This window comes from Natator depressus, chromosome 17 (assembly GCF_965152275.1).
Source record: "Natator depressus isolate rNatDep1 chromosome 17, rNatDep2.hap1, whole genome shotgun sequence".
In the NCBI taxonomy this organism is placed as follows: Eukaryota; Metazoa; Chordata; order Testudines; family Cheloniidae; genus Natator; species Natator depressus.
In genome coordinates, this window is record NC_134250.1 from 24,316,874 (window position 1) to 24,335,300 (window position 18,427).

Consider the following 18,427-nt stretch of genomic DNA (forward strand, 5'->3'; position numbering starts at 1 on the left):
CTGGGAGTGGCTGTGGGGTGGGGCGGGGCGTAGCTGTGGGGTGGGGCTGGGAGTGGCTGTGGGGTGGGGCGGGGCGTAGCTGTGGGGCAGGGCTGGGAGTGGCTGTGGGGTGGGGCGGGGCGTAGCTGTGGGGTGGGGCTGGGAGTGGCTGTGGGGTGGGGCGGGGCGTAGCTGTGGGGTGGGGCTGGGAGTGGCTGTGGGGTGGGGCGGGGCGTAGCTGTGGGGTGGGGCTGGGAGTGGCTGTGGGGTGGGGCGGGGCGTAGCTGTGGGGTGGGGCTGGGAGTGGCTGTGGGGTGGGGCGGGGCGTAGCTGTGGGGCGGGGCTGGGAGTGGCTGTGGGGTGGGGCGGGGCGTAGCTGTGGGGTGGGGCGGGGCGTGGCTGTGGGGTGGGGCGGGGCGTAGCTGTGGGGTGGGGCTAGGAGTGGCTGTGGGGTGGGGCGGGGCGTAGCTGTGGGGTGGGGCTAGGAGTGGCTGTGGGGTGGGGCGGGGCGTAGCTGTGGGGTGGGGCTGGGAGTGGCTGTGGGGTGGGGCGGGGCGTAGCTGTGGGGTGGGGCTGGGAGTGGCTGTGGGGTGGGGCGGGGCGTAGCTGTGGGGCGGGGCTAGGAGTGGCTGTGGGGTGGGGCGGGGCGTAGCTGTGGGGCAGGGCTGGGAGTGGCTGTGGGGTGGGGCGGGGCGTAGCTGTGGGGTGGGGCTAGGAGTGGCTGTGGGGTGGGGCGGGGCGTAGCTGTGGGGTGGGGCTAGGAGTGGCTGTGGGGTGGGGCGGGGCGTAGCTGTGGGGCAGGGCTGGGAGTGGCTGTGGGGTGGGGCGGGGCGTAGCTGTGGGGTGGGGCTGGGAGTGGCTGCAGGGTGGGGCAGGTGAGCGTGGCTGTGGGGCGGGGCTGGGAGTGGCTGTGGGGCGGGGCAGGGCAAGTGTAGCTGTGGGGTGGGGCTGGGAGTGGCTGCGGGGTGGGGCAGGGCTGGGAGTGGCTGTGGGGCGGGGCAGGGCGAGCGTAGCTGTGGGGTGGGGCTAGCAGTGGCTGTGGGGTGGGGCAGGGCGAGTATAGCTGCGGGGCGGGGCTGAGAGTGGCTGTGGGGCAGGGCAGGGCGAGCGTAGCTGCGGGGTGGGGCTAGGAGTGGCTGTGGGGTGGGGCGGGGCTGGGAGTGGCTGTGGGGCGGGGCAGGGCGAGCGTAGCTTTGGGGCGGGGCTGGGAGTGGCTGTGGGGCGGGGCAGGGCGAACGTAGCTTTGGGGCGGGGCTGGGAGTGGCTGTGGGGCAGGGCAGGGTGAGCGTAGCTGTGGGGCGGGGCTGGGAGTGGCCGTGCCCGCCTGCGGGAGGGGCCGGCATGCCCAGGAAGGTCTCTGGGGGAGCCGGCAGCAGGGAGGGGGAGCGCGTGCGCTCGTGTGCCCGGGGCTGTGCCACAGGGGACGTGTCAGCCGGCCTGGGCGGGCTGCGGGCGGCACGTTCTCGGCTGCCGAGCAGTGGAGGGGAGTGCCTAGGAGGAGGTGCCTAGTGCAGGGGCTGCTGAGCAGTGGAGGGGCTCGTGCCAGCGCAGACTGTCTCCGGGGGGCCTGTGGCACGTCTGCCTTTCCCAGGCGGGGCAGAGCTTTCTGCCCGGCCGTGTGACCGTGCCGCTGGCTGCAGCGGGCTCAGATTCTGCCCGCTTTGCAGCCGGTAACCCGGGTAGTGCCCACGCTGGCTCGACGGTGGGATTGGGCTTGCCTAGGGGGGAGGTGTAGGGGACCTGCCTCCAGTGGGCCCGACCCTGCCAGGGAACTGCTGTTTGTCCAGACTCCCCTCGCCTCCCCCCATGCCCACGGGGTCTCTCTGGCCACAGGGCTGGCCCCCCCAGAGACACACCTGTAGACCTGGGGTGTGCCTCTCCCCTGCCACGTGTAGGCAGTGGGGCAAGTGGTGCTGGGGTAGTGGGAGAGGCCAGGGCTCTCTTCCCAACTCTGTGGGGCCCTGCTGCCCGTTGGCAGCTGTACACTGCACTCCCTCCACAGGCTTGAACTGGAAGAACCCAGGCTGCGCGAGCCATAGCATCAAGCACTCCCAGGCCAGGAGGGTGCTGGCTTCGTCTCCCAGCTCTGCCCTGACAAATCCTGTCCACACAGGCTCACAGGCTGCAAAGGGCAGGAGTCCCGCAGGCCAGGCAGCAGGGACCATGGAGAGTGATTCCCAGCCCAGGCTGGGGCCAGGTGTGCAACCCAGGGCTGGATCACATAGGCCTGGAACGCAGGGCCTCGCGCCCGTGGCGTTTACTGCCCAGGCCCATCCCGCCACCTGCCTGCTGCATCGCTGGGGATAATGCGAGCATGCCTGAGCCAGGCCCAAAGCCTGCGCCTGCCCCGGCCCAGCTCCGCAGTAAGGCGATTAGCACTGAGCAGCCTCAGCCTGTGACGGTCACATGCTCACTGAGCACCTCCGAGGCAAGTGTCAGGCTGTGAGAAGCCAAGGCTGCCCGCGGGGGGCTTCTGGGGACTTGCAGCTCCTGACACTGTGCTCTAAGCTCTGTGTCTCGGAGCTCACAGCGAGACGGACAGAGAGGCCTTTGTTCTGTGCAATGCACTCTGCCCCATCTGGGCCCCCTCCTCACTTGGGGCCCTACAGAAATGGCGCCTACACTGCCCAAACCGTGGGCGCTCCATCGCCGGGATGGCCAACCTGGGAGCTGCCCAGCAGCCAGCACTCCTGCATTGGTCCCTCCAGCGCCTCCCGCTGGGGCAGGCTGGGAACTAGTGCTCCTCCACTCTCTACAGCACCTCCTGCTGGCGAGGCTGGTGCTCCCTGCAGCTAGGACTTCTGCACCATTCCCTGCCGCCTGGAGCAGCTTCTCAAAGCCAGTGCTGTTCCTACTCCCTCCAGCGCCTCCTGCTGGCAGAGGCCACAATGCTGCTGTGAGCTCGCCCCTGCTCTGCTTTTTGTGCAGCAGATAAGTCCAGTGCACAGCAGCTGGGTGTGGGGAGGGGAGCTGCCTATTCCCTGTACCTGTGCAGCAGGCATGGCCCCGTTTTCAGTCCACGTGTCTCCCACCTTTGTGCTGCACACCTGATGATGGCTATTCTCAGATATGGCCAGGCTTTCATAATCTGAATTTTGCCTCTTTTCTAGGGTGACCAGATGTCCCAATAAAATCGGGACTGTCCCAATTTTTAGTTCTTTGTCCCGTGTCCCGACCGATGCACGGTCAGGGCGCCATGTGTCCCGATATTGCGGCTTTGGCCGCTCCAGCAGGTTTTTTGTTGTTGTTGTTTCGGCAACTCTGCTCCGGCCGGTTTTTTTTTTTTTTGCTTCCCCCATGTGTCCCGATATTTTGTCCGTTTCATCTGGTCACCCTACTCTTTTCCTGCTCATGAATTGTTCCCCAGGGGCATGCCTTTCACCCAGTGATTTCAGTGAATAATTTGCCATCTGCAGTTCCGCGACGCCCAGCACCGGTGAGCCCTGCTCCACAGCTGGCAGCAGGAACCAGCATGGCAGAGGTCTCCTGGAAGCCAGGACAAGGGCCCTGAATGGAGCTTTAGCCGCATGGCAGAGAGTGACTGGCCTCTGATTCCTGCCAGATGGTGCCACCCATCTTATCAGAGCCTCGTAGCCTGGTCCTTGCTGGGGGGGGGTCCAAGAGGGGCACTGCAATCTCAGCCCCATGCCAATGGGCAAGAGAACAAATGCCTCTGTGCTGGCTGGAAGGCGAGAAGTCTGCGGGAGCCCTGGAGTGCACCATGTGGAGCTGCCCCTGACGAGCCCCCCTGGGTCGGGGATGCCCATGGGCGACCGTTGCAGTTCTGTTGGTTTCAGTGCGATCGCTTGCACCAGGGCTGAATTCAGTTCCTCGTGTCTGGTCGTTGGCTTTATAGCTCAACGGGTTAGGGCCCCCAGGGCCAGCCTTGCACGTCTGGAGGGGCTGTGCAGTCTGGGGCTCAGCAATCTCCTTAGCACAAGATCCTAGAGACCTGCCTGGCTGTGAGCAGCAGCCCCTGAAGCCAACTGGGAGGGGACCTAACCAACTCGCCTTCAGGGAGCCTCTGAAGGAGACACTAGGGGCTATCTACTCTGCAGTTGGCAGCCAGCCGCCCAGCCTGGGTAGGGCTCTGGCAGGGCCCGAGCTAGTGCGCTAACTAGCTGTGTGGACGCCGTGGCTGTGGCCAACATGCAGGCTAGCCACCCAGCTCAGGCCCAGGGCTCGGGTGGGCCTGAGAGCTGAGCTGCAATGCCCACACAACTATTTCCAGCATGCTAGCTCGAGCCCCGCTGGCACGTCTGTCTGCCAGGGCTGGGAGGCTTGCCCCAGGTGCAGTGTGGATGTACCCTCATGCTCCAACAAAAGGGCAGGACAGCCAACATCTGGCACCAGCGATCTGAGAGATCTGACCCGTGGACTCTTCAGAGCGTGCAGTGAAGAGCTGGTGCTAAGCTGGGGCCTGGGACTTATTGCCGTCAATACGAATGGGCTGGGATATGAAATAGCCAGCTTGGTGCATCTTGTCCAGCCATGGGCCAAGCTCAGAACGGGGGAGTCTGCCATTAGCAGATGTCACCTCCTGATATTCTTTCGACTGTAGGATTCCAAAACCCTCCTGCCAAGCAAGACAAGGCCCCCCTTCCAGCAGCACACAAGGCCATGGTGAGCTTTGCCAAGATCCAGGGGAGGTTGGCACACTCCTCACTCAGCTCAGCTCCACTCTCAGCCCTGTCTGGGGAGGGCAGACTTGGGAAAAGTTGGGATCAGAGCCTAGGAGAGATGGAAACCTCTGTGACAGCCAGTCAGTGAACAGCTGGTGAGGAGGGCTGAGTGGGAGACAACGCTGAAGGTAGCAGGGCCCCATGAGAGACATATAAGCCTGACGGATGGCGCCCGCCCAAAGGATCCAGAGTATCCTTAGGAGCCCTTTGCCCAGCAGCTGAGAAGCATGGCTGAGGCACCGAACATGAGAAGGTCTGCACAGAACAAGCCCGTCTCGATGACAAATCCTGAGTTAACAGGGGACCTTCCCTTGGTGCTGGGGAGTGACGCCAATCAGGAGCTGGCACTGGGGCGAAGGAGAACTAGACCGAGGAGGAAGGATGCCCGGCTTCAAACCCCCCACCCCAGCCTACCCAGGCTGGGCAGAGACATTCATCAGCCATGGCTCCAGGAAGGCTTCTGTCCCATGTGTGGTGGTGCCAGGTGCTGCACTAAGTGGCACCAGTGGTGAGCCAGCTCCTGCCAATGGGCGCCATCCAGGTCGTGCCCCCGCTGACTGCCGGCTCCTCTCCTCACACCCGGCCTTCTCAGACTGCTCTTCCTGGGAACCCAAACTCTGCGGGGAGGCTGGGCTGGGATGACTCAGCACCAAAGAACTTACCGGGAGCCAAAGGCCCCTCTGACCTCTCTGGAGGGGCAAATGGAGCCCCTTGCTCGAGTCTTGCTGAGGAATGTCCTCATCCCAGCCCAGCTGGCACTGCGCAGCTAGCTGCTTTAGCCACCGTGTGGGACCATTCCTCCCAGCAGCAGCCCAGAGGCTCCTGCGGCTCCCCCGGCTCTGGGGCAGTCACATGCCCTCAGTGCCGTGTCACGCTGGCAGCCGCGCCAGATAACCACTGCCTGGCGCACAGAGCTCCCGCCGACACAATAACCTACTTGGCAGCAATGAGCCCCGAGCTCTGAGCCCTGGAGGCAGGGGACAGGGGCTCCCCCGAGAGCTGGGGGTGTGTGTCTCCCTTTCCCCTAGAGAGTCTGCCCCCCTTCCCCTCTCTCTCCCAGCAGGCAGGGGCAGCAGACTGGGGCTGCCCTCTGGACAGCTCTCCAGGGCCAGGGCTGGACGGCTTACTGGTGGGGAGGCTGGAAGCCCCACGGGGCCCCCCAGCCAGACACAAGCTGCTCCAGCTACTCCCACCACGGCTCCCCCACTCCTCTCAGCAGCCAGGGAAGGGGTCGGCGGGAGGTGAGTTCCCCTTGCCATGCTGTCCCTTCCTGTGGCCTTGGGTCCCCGGCTGCACATCGCAGTCCATGGCTCACAGGGCCAAGCTGCAGCCCGGTGCAAACATCAGTGCAGTTCTGCCATTTACAGCAGGGCTGCAGTTGGCCCTCGGAGTGAGTCTGTGGTGCAGACAGGGCATTGCTCTGGGGAACCTCGCAGCACTGGCATCCCAGCTGCGCCCCAGTCTGGGGAGCTCCCCCTAGTAGATGTTTGCAGCGGCTGAGGCTGGCGGTGCTCTGAAGTGCAGGACAGGGAGGGGCCGCACGGACACTTTGCGTTTGTTTTTAAACAAGGAATTATCTGGGATTTGTTTTTCCGAGCCAGCGGGAGGCGAGCGGAGCGGGAGCCAGGGTTCTAATCCCTGTTTGAAAAGGTCAGAGCCCTGTCATTCATCCCAGCCAATAACGCAGTCTCTGCGACGGGAAAGTGGGGCAGGGCCAGGCCAGGGGAGCGAGAGGGACAGACAGACAGACGGATGGGGAGACAGGAGAGCGAGGGCTGGAACGAGTGCCTTTGGCTGCGGGAACGTGTTATCGCTCTGAATTCCATGCAAAGTGAGATCAGCTCGTCTGGAATCTGGAACCAATTCCAAAGCCTGCGGAGGCTCAGTGTAATGTGCTCCACATTAGGCTGGCTCTCTGCTAGCTGCGCGGGCCAAGGGCTGCGGGCCTGGGCATGCAAGCTCCTGCCAGTGCAGCAGAGGTCCACTGGGCTTTGCCTTCTCCAGGGCCTGACACCCAGGGCTCTCAAAACACTTTGCTGTCCTGTGACCTTCCCATCCCATCAGGGGCACCTAGCGCTACCTCACATTACAGGTGGGGCAACTTCCCTGAGACAGGAGGGGAAGCCCCTAGGCTGCCTGGCAAGTCATTGGCACATGTGGGATGGCACCTATAACTCATGGATCCCAGCCTTGTACTCTATCATCCATCCAGTGCTGCTCGTGTAAACCCTGGCACTAGTGCTCTGTCTGTGTCTGGGGCTATAAGTGTGACCCATGACACTAGTGTCCTCTGTGTATCTGGTCTGTGAATGTGAACCTGGCACTAGTGCCCTGTGTGTACATGGGGGCTGTGAGTGTGAACCCTGGCACTAGTGCCCTATGTGTGTCTGGGGCTGGGGGTGTGAATCCTGGCACAAGTGCCCTGTGCGTGCCTGGGGCTGGGGGTGTGAATCCTGGCACTAGTGCCCTGTGCGTGCCTGGGGCTGGGAGTCTATGTCTATGTCTTGGGGCTGTCTATGGCGCAGGCAGGATGTTGTCTCCTCCCCCAGGGGCAGAAGCAGCTGGAGCAGAGAGCACTAGGAAGGCTTGTCCCAGCTGGACACGTGTCCGTGTCCCTGGCTGGAGCGGGTGAGAGGGCAGCTGTAGGGAGCCTGGTCTGGGTGTTGGGAAGGAAACGAGAACTTCTCCAAAGCCTGATCAAGCTCCCCAGCAGTGAGAGCAGCCGCCTGCGGGCAGGCTCCGTCTCAGCCCCTCGATGCCATCTGCTGGGCATGTTTATTTGGGCAGCTGCTAGTGACTCCTTCAACTTCCACGCCCGAAGAACATAACCTAGCTGGGCGAGCTGGCCCGGAAGGACCTGGCTGGGTAGAGACTTACACAGAGCACCCGGCCATGGGCTGGGCTGAGGTGGGAGCAGGGCTGCCACCCGTCACCCCTCTCCAATGTGGGAACAATGCCCCCTCAGACCAGCCCTTGCCTAGGGGCAGCTGTGCACACTGGGACTGGGCCAGCTCCTGCAGGCAGCGGGTAGGACGTCTGTGCCCTCCCAGCTGGAGGCCCCACCCAGGGCGGGCAGGCAAGCCGTGTGCCCCGATTTACACAGAGGTCGCACTAGGCCACCCCAGGCAGAACTCCATGCCTAGCATGGCAACCCCGGGCTCCCTGCTCAGCACAGCAAACCCATCCTCCGCTGTCTCCCCTGCAAGGGGGTCCTGGTCCTGCCTTTGAGGTGCTTAGTGATCTGGGCCTGGGATACCCCGTGGAACTCCAGCTCCCACATCCCAAACACCGCACCCCGTTTTGTGCTGTCTGGGAGACTCAGCAGAGGCCAAGAAGTACCTGGCGCTGCTCTGTAGAAAGACGGACGGTTCGCTCCCCAGTGCTGTGTCTAAATACAACAGCCCTCCCAGCACCGAGTCCACACACAAGGGCTTGTCAACAGAAGCATATGGCTCTATGCAAAGGAATGGAGGTTCATGCAGCAGTGCCCCAGGATGTCCTCAGGGCTGACTAACCCTAGCTAGGAGCAGGGTGGTGGCAGGCAAAGGTGGGCCCTGTCCCTGCTCCGTATGGGGGCAGCTGTTGGTGGGATTGGGGCGAAGATCCTGCCTGAGGGTATCAGGTGGGGCTCTCCTAGCCCCATGGCAGCCGTCAGGTTCATTGTAGCTCAGCCTCCCCTCCCCCGCCTGAGAAATGGTGCTGGCTTGAATCCCAGGCAGCACTGGGCTGGCACAGATCCTGCTGCAGGGCAGCCTTTACTGACACAACCATGGGCCTCCCCCTTTCCGGGGCTGTCCCAGAGCTGTGTGGGGTGTTACAGGAACAGCCGGCATCCCATAGCTGAGCCCTTCCCCCCACAGCGTGCTCAGCCGCCCAGAGATCAGGGCCCAGGAGACGGGCCTGTTAGTCCCAGACAGGCCCGTCTCCCTTGGAGACCCCCCCCCCCCCCCCCGGAGTCTTACACCAGCTGGATAGGAATTAGAGCCAGGCCAGACTCCTGCCCCAGGGAGGAGAGCCAGGTACTCCCTTGGTTCAGGGGTGAATAGCCCTCCGCCAGGGCCCTCAGGGGTGTAAGCCCTCCCCCTTGGGCCTGAAGGGTGTCACGGCCCTCCACCATGAGTCTCAGGGGCACATGTGGCTTTTCTGGGTCCCATTAGCAAAATGACAGGGCTCTGAGCACACCGATCCCGTGCTGCTACCTACACTGGGCTTGCCAATTGTAGATCTCAAAGCACTTCCCCAGGGTAGGTCTGTGTCACTATCCCCACAGTAATGATGGGCAAACTGTGGCACAGGGAGGTGCAGGGAATGGCTCGTGATCCCACGGCAGAGCTGGGACCTGGCACTGCCCCGCAGCTCGTGCTCTCAAGAGGGCAGTCCTGCTTTCTCTGTTTGTCCCAGGAAGGTTTCTGGGGTCCCTATGGGCTGGGTGGACGAGGCCCGGCGGATGTGTTTCCCAGCTGGCTGTGTGTGACGCTGCCTGTTCCTTTTGCAGGGGTGCCTGGTGCTGGAGGGGGAGTTCCAGCTCTAGGATATTACCCAGGTAAGAACCCACTCCCCCAGCTGGACATGGGAAGCTGCTGTTTGCAGGGAATGGGACTGTCTCCCCACCCAGCAGGGCACGCTCTCCCCTGCATGGGAAAGGAAGTGAGGGTGCAGTGGAAGAGGGGTCCCCAGGCCGGTGGATGGAAATAGCAGCCTGTCCCAGAAGGGGGTGCTAGCCCCAGGGGAGAGGGGTCCCCAGGGCTGGGAGCTCAGGGAAGGTCTCCCTCGCCTCAGCAGGAGTGTGTTTGGATGAATCTGGCCAGCAGGAGCCATGTGCAGGGGTGGGAACCCCGCAAGGGACAGTCAGGTGTGGATCCAGGCAAGCAGAGCTGTCTGTGTCACCCCTCCACACAGCCCCCTCCAGCAGAGCTGCTGCCGCTCTGCTGGGCTGGCCTCGGTCCCTCTGGGCAGAGGCATTGCTGCTCGGTGTGGCTGGGCCTGAGCTGAGAGTCAGGAGAGCCCGGTTCCTGTCCCAGCTCTGGCAGTCACTTGCGGCGTGGCCCTGGCTGAGGCACTGCATGGGGTCGGGGAGACACGGAGCCCGGGGAGCGGTCTCTGCTCAGTGAGCGCAGCCGCAGCCTGGGCCCCAGCAAAGCAGCCGTGCTCTGGCCTTTGTGCGCTGGTGGCCCTGACCAGTGCCTGAGGGACGGTCCAGGCAGTTGGGGTGGTGGCAGCAAGGTGACATCTGGTAACACAGCAGAGGGAGGCCTATCAGCCAGGCACGCTCTAGCCCGGCCCTCTCACGAGTCATGTTGTAGCCCGGTTCCTTTGTCTTGCCCCCGGTTTATGACAACTAGGGGTCCCATCCAGGCCTGAGTCGCTGCATGGGCTCAGGCCCGGATCCACAAGGGACATAGTCGCTGCAGTGCAGAGCATCGCAGTGCTTAACGTGTAGGTGCCTTGAGAATCACTGGAACACGCTGCAATCCACAAAGCCCATCTAGGGGCCCAGGCCCCCTGCATAGTGCCTGGAAGAGGGGGTGCGCCGGACTGCTGGGCACAAAAGTCAGCACGTGGGGCAAGGAGCCACCTAAGCTAGCCAGTGGGCACAGCCGACGGCAGGGGCGTGTCCGCAGCCAGGCACCTGTCTCTGCTTGCAACCCAGAAAGGGTTCAGTAGGAAGCCCTCCGCTGGCGTCTGGGGGGGCGCAGCGCCTGTTGGTTTCTCGCAGGCATGAGGTAGACTATGCCTCACTCCACACACAACAGCTGGAGGAGAGCACGGGGCTATTCTGCTGTGGGGCCCCCTCAGGCTCTCAGTGGATCAGGGGGACTGGGACCAGGGGTCCCCCACCTCCCAGGGGGGCCAAAGCACTGGACTATAGAGCCATTCTCTTGCTGTCACTTTCTGCCCCAGTGGTTGAGCTACTGGGGATTAATGCTGGCCAGTCTCTGGCCAGAGAGAGCAAGACTGTCTGTGGTTAGGGCACACGCTTCGGAGGTGGAAGCCCCTGGGCCTGCCCCCTCCTCTAACCCTCGGATTAGTTAGCCCCATGGAACAGCTTCAGCAGGAGAGCCAGAGGGAGCCTCCCACCATCAGACTATCCCATGGCTCAGTCGTTAGAGCACCTTGGTAAGCGGTGGGAGGCCCCTGTTCAGATCCTGTGGGGGATGGGAATTGAACCTGGGTCATCTACATCCCAGGTGAGCATGCCAGCCCCTGGCTACGCGTTATAAGATGGGCACCACTACTCCTCCAGCTGGATTTTGAATGGGCCCTGATCTGGCAGGTGGCCTCTGAGCCCTCCCCCGGATGGCGCTTGGCAATGACTCAGATGGAGGAATGCCTGTCTTCTCCCCCTTGCATCGGGGCTTGGGCCGGAGGTGGGCTGTGGGGGCCTAGAGAAGGCAGCAGGGCCTGTACCCAGACGCAGAAACGTAGGCACTGAGGGAACTTGAACCCTCAAAACGTAGGTGCCGAGAGTTTCGGCACCTCCAGCATGATCGGGAGCTTTGTGGATTGCAGCGGGGCCTAGACCTGGGACTTGGGCGCCTAAAGCCTGGACTAGGCACTGCCTTACCTATGTCCCTCAGGGCTCAGCCCCTGCACCGGGCTGTGACGGAGTTCAGAGCCTGCATTCCAGGCACAGAGCCAGCCCCTCAAGTCCTTCTGGGAGCCAGGGAACCACTGGCCCGTGAGCCCAGCTCTGGCTGGCGGGACTCTGTGCTTTGCAGCTCCATCTACTGAGAGCACAGGGCTGCTGCAGTGCAGCACGGGCTGTCCTTGCTGCAGCGAGCACTGGAAGGGAGCTGTCTCACCGCGTGGCGTTAGCCACAGCCGGCAGCCTGGCTTCACCTTATGCTGGCCTGACTGGGCCGGGGTGGGGCTGACAGGCAGTGACCTTCAGCAGGATGCTTTCCGTGCCCTTTCACTGCCCACTTCCCAAAGGAAAGAGGAGTCTCACTCGGGCAGTCCGACTGCAAGCTGGCAGGGGACCAGCTGCCCATGCCTTCCTGGCTCTAGTTCCTGTGGCTCTGGGCTGGAGCATGGTGGGGTGGAGGCCCTGGGATGGCAGCTCTCGGAGCTATACCCATGGGTACTGATTACTCCAAAGCCGTGATGCGGGCAGGGCTGGAGGGCAGGGCGCTAAGCACGTGCTGCTGTTTGCAGGAGCTGCTGGGGTTGGAGGCCTGGGAGCAGGAGGCCTGGGGGTGGGAGCTGGACTTGCAGGTGAGTGCTGCCCTGAGATGCACAACCCAAAGTCACCACCTACATGGCCCAAGGCAATGGTGGCTGGCGAGCAGGCTTGCTGCTGGCTGAGTCCCTGGAAACAAGCATCTCTCCTGGGTATGGGGGCACCATACAGCGGCTCCCCCCAGTAAGGAGGCTCCCCTGCCCCTGTGTGCAGAAGTGCCTGTAGTGGGTCCTTCACCTTAGTGTGGAGGTATCTGCTTCCTGAGCTGCAGTGTCCCCCCATAACCAAAGGGGGTGGCACATGCCCCCTTCTGTGGTGCTATTGGATTCTCCAGGGAGAGGGCCCTTCAGTCTTGCAAACTAACATCTGGAAGCTTCTGCTCCAGCCACCCAGGGATCAAGTCAGGGAAGTTCTCAGACCCATGCTGTCGAGGAGACCAGCCTCGTGGGGCCTTCGAACCCATGTGCCTGGCTCTCAGGTGGGACAGTACAGGTTCTCTGCCCCGAGCTGCATGGCCAGTATGCCAAGTTCATCTTGCCGGCTCCAGGCCAGCTGCCTGTGTGACACAATCTCCCAAGGCCAGGGACTGGGCAGCGCCTTGTGTGTCTCCCTCCAAACCACCAGACTTACCGCATCAATTGGGCTCTTGCTTTTCTCTAGGGCTCGGTGTTGGAGCGAAACCTCCCAAGCCAGGTAAGGACGTCTCCCCGTCTGTGGGCACTCGGCTGTGCAGCACAGGGCTCCATTTGCTAGGGCAGGGCTCGGCAGAAGCCAGGCATGGACATGCAGGGGTTTACCATCAGCTGCTCCCCTTGCTTCTCTCGCATGGGGCTGAGTGGGGAGTCACTACTATGACTCCTCTGTGGCTGCCTTCTCCCTCCCAGCCTGAGCCCTGCTCGCTGTGCCCTGATGGCACCCATGCCCGCACATCACACTGCCCCAGCTTAGACCCCTCCCACACTCTATAGTTCCCTGCTTTGACAGCTGCCCCCCTCCCCAGACGGGCAGAGCCCCCTGCCCTGCCTCCTTCCCCAGTGCCTTGGGATCACGAGACCTCTCTTGCTGCTCACCCGCACGGAGCTCTCCTCAGCCACAGTCACACAGCTGGAAACGCTCCTGTCCATGCCTGGAGCCCAGCGCAGGGATTCACACCTTGGGGGCAGAGAACTCACCGGGTTCTCGTGTGGGAACCTCCTTCATAGAATCATAGAATCATAGAATCATAGAATATAAGGGTTGGAAGGGACCCCAGAAGGTCATCTAGTCCAACCCCCTGCTCGAAGCAGGACCAATTCCCAGTTAAATCATCCCAGCCAGGGCTTTGTCAAGCCTGACCTTAAAAACCTCTAAGGAAGGAGATTCTACCACCTCCCTAGGTAACGCATACCCTGGGGCTGGCAGCCCATGACCCCTGGGAGCACTGGTACGAGGGGTGGTGCTAGGGCTATGGTTGGCACTGTCCCTGCTCTGCAGGAGGCAGAGTGGCAGCCAATGCCTCGATGAGAGGAAGGCCCAGGCCACAGCAGAGCTGCTGTCCTATGGTCATCTGCACCTTCCTGGGTGGGGCAGAGGGTCCCATTTACAGTGAGAGATGCGCAGCCCGCAGGAGGCTCAGCACAGGGCTCCCAGGAGCCTGCTTGTGTCCCTCAGATGGCGGTGCCCAGCTTGCCCAGTCCAGCCTTTCCCCTGCAATGCCTGCAGTGGGGTCAGCTGGGCAGGGTGCTTCCCAGAAACCTCTCTGGCATGGCTAGACATGGCTTCGGCCCTGTGGGGTGAGGCGCTGCCCAGTGGCTGCGATGGTGCCTGGAGACACCCAGCCCCGGGCGGCAGCACCCTCCAGCTGTGGATGGAGCTGCTGAGGAATCGTCTGGTTGTTGTAGGATGGATCCACACTTACTCCAAGGAGCATGTCACTGGCAGTCCACATGTCATCACCGTACTGTTTGGTGGGACAGCTGGGCCAGTGCACGTCTCATCATGGGACCCTCTGCTGTGCCAGGCTGGGCCAGTGTGTTTGGTCCTCACCAGATCAGGGGCATGCAGCTGGGCCCTAGCTCATCTGGGTGCTAGGGAGGGAGCAGGAAGGAAGAGGGCTGAGCCCCTGGTATGTTGGGAGGCAGGTGAGAGATGCTGAGTCAGTCCCGGGGACAGGGGCTGGAGATCGACCATGCTGCCAGGTGCCCATCCGAGTGGGGCCAGGAGGCTTAAACCCCTTTGGGGTACTCCCAGGTCAGACTGCCCACCCAACCTTGGCCCTGCCCAGAGCCTAAGTGAGCAGCAATGTGATTGGCCCCTGGGCCTGTCCATCTGCATCTCTGCGGGTGTCCCTGGCAAGGTAGGTCTCCGATTTCAGTGTATGGAAAGAAAAACAAGGCCTGTGTTTGTGGGTAATGAAACCCAAATGGTGCAGAGCTGTGCGGGCCCAGCCTGACTGCTGGCAGCCGCCCTCCGCCAAGGGCAGTGGAATGTGCGCCTGGAGGGAGCGAGCGGGTGATTAGGCACAGATGTTGGAAGGCAGCAAAGTCCTGAGCCAGAGCGATTGCCATTGTGTCTGCTCAGAGCCTGGCTGAAATAACTGGGCTGAGCTTAACTGTCCCCATCACCTGTGCCTGCCTCCAGCCTTCCCTCCTTACCCAGCATGCCAGGCTGGGCAGCCGTCCCCTGATGCCCCTTCTCACCAATCTTCTCTTTCCAGGCCTCGGGGGACTTGGCGCACTTGGCCTGCAGCCAGGTGAGTGTGTTGACTCTTAGAGGCTCTCTGGCGAGGCTGAGCCCTGCCCCGGAGGGGCTGGCATGGGACCCCTCAGCCAGGGCACTCCCTTGCATACAGCACACACTGCAGATCCTTGTGCACCTCTCCTGATTCCTGTTTGCCCAAGCCACAGAGACAGGTGCTGAGATATGCAAGGCTGCCAAGGGGGTTGGACAACTTCACAGTGCGTGGGGGTTGGGGAGCCAGGCTCCCTCGCAGCTGTGGGGCCCAGGGAGCTGGGGCTGTTCCCAGTCTTGAGCGATGGGATTCAGCCACAGCCCCCAATCAGGGTCAGGGCTCCATTGTGCCAGGCACTCCAGGCCTGGCTCCCACTCCACAGGCATGAGCACATGGGGCAGGAAGCAGGGATGGAGCCCACCTTTTGGGGAGCCACAGGACAGCTGGGTGCTCCACACCATCTCGGGATCTTTTAACTATCTGCAGCCCAGCTTGGCTGTGGTTGGCCAGCTGGGTCCCTACCAGGGGCTGCAGGGAGCAGAGGGTGAGGGTGCCAAGGGATAAGGCAGGAACATGGAGGAGAGCTCAGAGATATTTGTGGGACGGGGGTCAAAGCTGGGATGAGGAGAAACGTGGTCCGAAACACGGGCAGACACGTACAGAGGGGCAGAGCTGGGTAGGGGATGCGGTGGGAGTTAAGGAGTCTGGACAGACATTGAAGAGGGGAGAAAATGGTCATATAATAGCAGGAAGGGAAAAATCTGCTCACTCCAGCAGCCCCCCTGCTATCCCAGCCCAGGGCTCCCCCCACAAACCTACTGATACAACTCAATCCTGACCACAGCTCCCAGCTGTCCCAGTCTGGGGCTCCCCCCACAGCTCTGCCAGTGCCCACCCTGATCCTGCCCTTCAGTCCCTGCAGTCCCAGCCCTGGGCTCCCTACACAGTTCAGCTGGCGCTGTGAGCTGTGAGCTGGTTTCCACCCCAGTCTGCCTGGAGCAGCGACTCACTAGGAGTCCCCTCAGGAGGTGGTCCCTCTCCCTCCACATGGGCTCTGTGACGCAGCAGGGAGGGGGAGCATTGACCTGGGAATGTGGCAGGGGAGTTTCACTGGGGGTGGGAGACCTGAGAGCCTGTAACCTGAGCCATGAGGAGGAGGGGGAGGTAACATCTCTGCCCGGGAAACTGGACAAAGGCTGCAGGAGAGAGCCTGCTGAGGGGTTTTGGTTTCAGTTTGGTGCTGGGTGGTGGAATGCAGGGAACCCCAGGCCTGGGGTCTGAGCTCCCTGCCTGCCCCCCAGAAGGACTTGACTGAGGGGTCCTGGTTGTACCCACAAGCTCTGTTTTAGACTGTGTTCCTATTGTCCAATAAACCTTCTGCTTTACTGGCTGGCTGAGAGTCACGGTGAATCCCAGGAAAAGGGGTGCAGGCCCCGGACTCCCCCACACTCCATGACAACTGGTGGCAGCGGTGGGATGTACTGCACCCCGTGAACGGTGCTTCCTGCAGTAAGTGACTGGGGAACAGTAAAACGAAGGGGGATTGATGGGGAACAGGCGTGCTGAAGATTCAGAGAGAGACGGTTTCAGGGGGTGGTTAACCCCTGGGAGTGTGTGACCAGAGAGAAGGACTTTTGCAGTAACAGGGTCCCCCGGGGGATTGCAGCGAGCGGTCCCAGGGGCGGAAGAGTCTGCAGCTTGACCCTGGCAAAGAGGTGGTGACCTCAAGAAGGACTGGCACCCTCGGGGTTCTTCCTGGAAACCATTGGGAGGTCCACCAAGGAACAGCTGATTGCCCAGTTGGAGGATAGGGATCGCTTGGATGACCCGATCCCTGTCCCTGAGGGAAGCCGCCCGGTGGATGCAGCGTGAGCCCTGGGGCCTGACCAGGCTGGGAGGGGTCAGACTGCTGCCGAGGATATCCCGAGACCCTTCCTACCTATGCCTAGGGGAGGGGTTGGGGGAAACCCAGTGGATGCCAAGGGCACCCTGACCCCAGCAGCCAGCAGGGGATCCTCCCGGCGGAGCTCCCCATCCCTGGAGCGGAGGCAGCTGGAATGGGAGAGGGAGATGAAAATGAGCAAGCTGGAGGATCATGAAAGGCAACGTCAGCATGAGCAGGAGGAGAAGGAGAAACAGAGGCAGCATGAAGAGAAGCAGAGACAGCATGAGCTGGAACTGGCCAGGCTGAAGAGCAGTGGGGCCCCGGCTGCGGTGAGTGAGGGGGGACCCAAGACTACAAGGAGCTTTGATAAGTGCTTCCTGGCCCAGCATAAGCAGGGGGAGGACATAGATAGCTTCCTGACAGCCTTTGAGAATGCCTGCGAGATGCACAGGGTTGACCCTGCAGACAGGCTCCAGTTCCTCATCCCCTTACTGGACCCCAAAGCCGTGGAGGTCTACAGCCGAATGACAGGGGCGGAGGCAGGGGACTATGAACTGTTCAAACAGGCCCTGCTCCGTGAGTTTGGGCTGGCCCCCGAGATGTACCGGAGAAGGTTCCGGAGTCAGCGTAAAACGCCTGAGGTCACCTACCTACAACTGGTCAACCGGATGCAGGGATATGCCCGCAAGTGGACAGCGGGGGCCCAAGCTAAAGAGGACCTGCTGGACCTGATCGTACTGGAGCAGCTGTATGAACAGTGCCCTTCCGACCTGAGGCTGTGGCTGGTGGACAAAAAGCTCGAGAACCCCCAGCATGCAGGGCAGCTGGCCGACGAGTTTGTGAACAGTCGGTCGGGGGTAGCAGGGAGAAGTCCCAAAAGAACAGCCCCCCCCCCCGATGCAGAGAGAGAGTCATCATGGGACCTCCTAGTGGGGAAATATGGAGAACCCCCTCCCAAGGGGAACGCCTGTCACCAGGATCATCCGACCCGCTCGAGGGGACCAACGTGACCTGAGCTGCTATCACTGTGGCCAGAGAGGCCACGTATGAACCCAGTGCCCCAGGCTCAGGGACAGACTGAGCAGACCCAACCTACCCAGGGTTAACTGGGCAGGGACCCAGCTGGACGAGGGGCAGACGGCCCAGGCAAGGGGGGCTGCCAGTTTACCACCTGCTCAGGAGGGAAGAGTACCCCCGGCCAGCTCCGCCAGAGGGCTGGAGGCTCTGGACTCAGGGTGCTCGGTTTACAGGGTGGGCACGGGGCTGTTCCTCCGGAGAGAGTGCCTTGTTCCCCTGGAGGCGGATGGGAGGAAGGTCAATGGATACTGGGATATGGGCATGGAGGTGACGCTGGCCCGGCCCGAGGTGGTGGCCCCAGATCGGGTGGTGTCCAACACCTACCTGACCCTGACGGGGGTGGGCGGGACCCCATTCAAGATGCCCGTGGCAAGGGTACACCTGAAATGGGGGGCCAAGGAGGGCCCCAAGGACGTGGGGGTACACCACCATTTGCCCACTGAGGTTTTGATGGGGGGGGGACCTAGAGGACTGGCTAAGCAAGCCCCAGACCGCCCTGGTTGTGACCCGTAGCCAGAGTCGGCGAGGGGCACTGCGCCCTGACCTTGGGGAGGGTACCACACTGGAGGCGCAGGACCCTACCCTGGTGGGGAGGGAGCGCCGAGGGGCACGGCTCAGAGAGGCGGAGGCCTCAGACCCGGCCAGTGAGAGGGAACCGGTCCCCAACCCTTCCCCAGCCGCTGAGTTCCAGGCCGAGTTGAGGAAAGATCCCTCCTTGCGGAAGCTCAGGAACCTGGCCGACCTCAGTGTGGTACAGACCATAAGGAGAGGTTGCCAGGAGAGGTTCCTGTGGGAGAAAGGGGTTCCTGTACCAAGAATGGGCTCCCCCAGGGGAAGTAGAGTCCTGTGGGATCAGGAGGCAGCTGGTGGTCCCCCAGAGGTATCGCCGCAAGCTACTAAACCTGGCCCATGAC

At 62.4% G+C, this 18,427-nt stretch overlaps 1 protein-coding gene across 2 annotated transcripts in view; it reads left to right on the top strand.

Moving 5' to 3' along the window:
- Window positions 1-18,427, top strand: part of ELN (elastin) — a 109,307-nt gene that overhangs the window by 2,141 nt on the left and 88,739 nt on the right. For both annotated transcript variants that reach the window (XM_074974725.1, XM_074974726.1), the window contains exons 2-4: window positions 9,157-9,204; window positions 12,502-12,534; window positions 14,537-14,572. In XM_074974725.1, coding sequence (XP_074830826.1) covers window positions 9,157-9,204; window positions 12,502-12,534; window positions 14,537-14,572 — 117 coding nt within the window. The remainder of the gene's footprint in view (window positions 1-9,156; window positions 9,205-12,501; window positions 12,535-14,536; window positions 14,573-18,427) is intronic.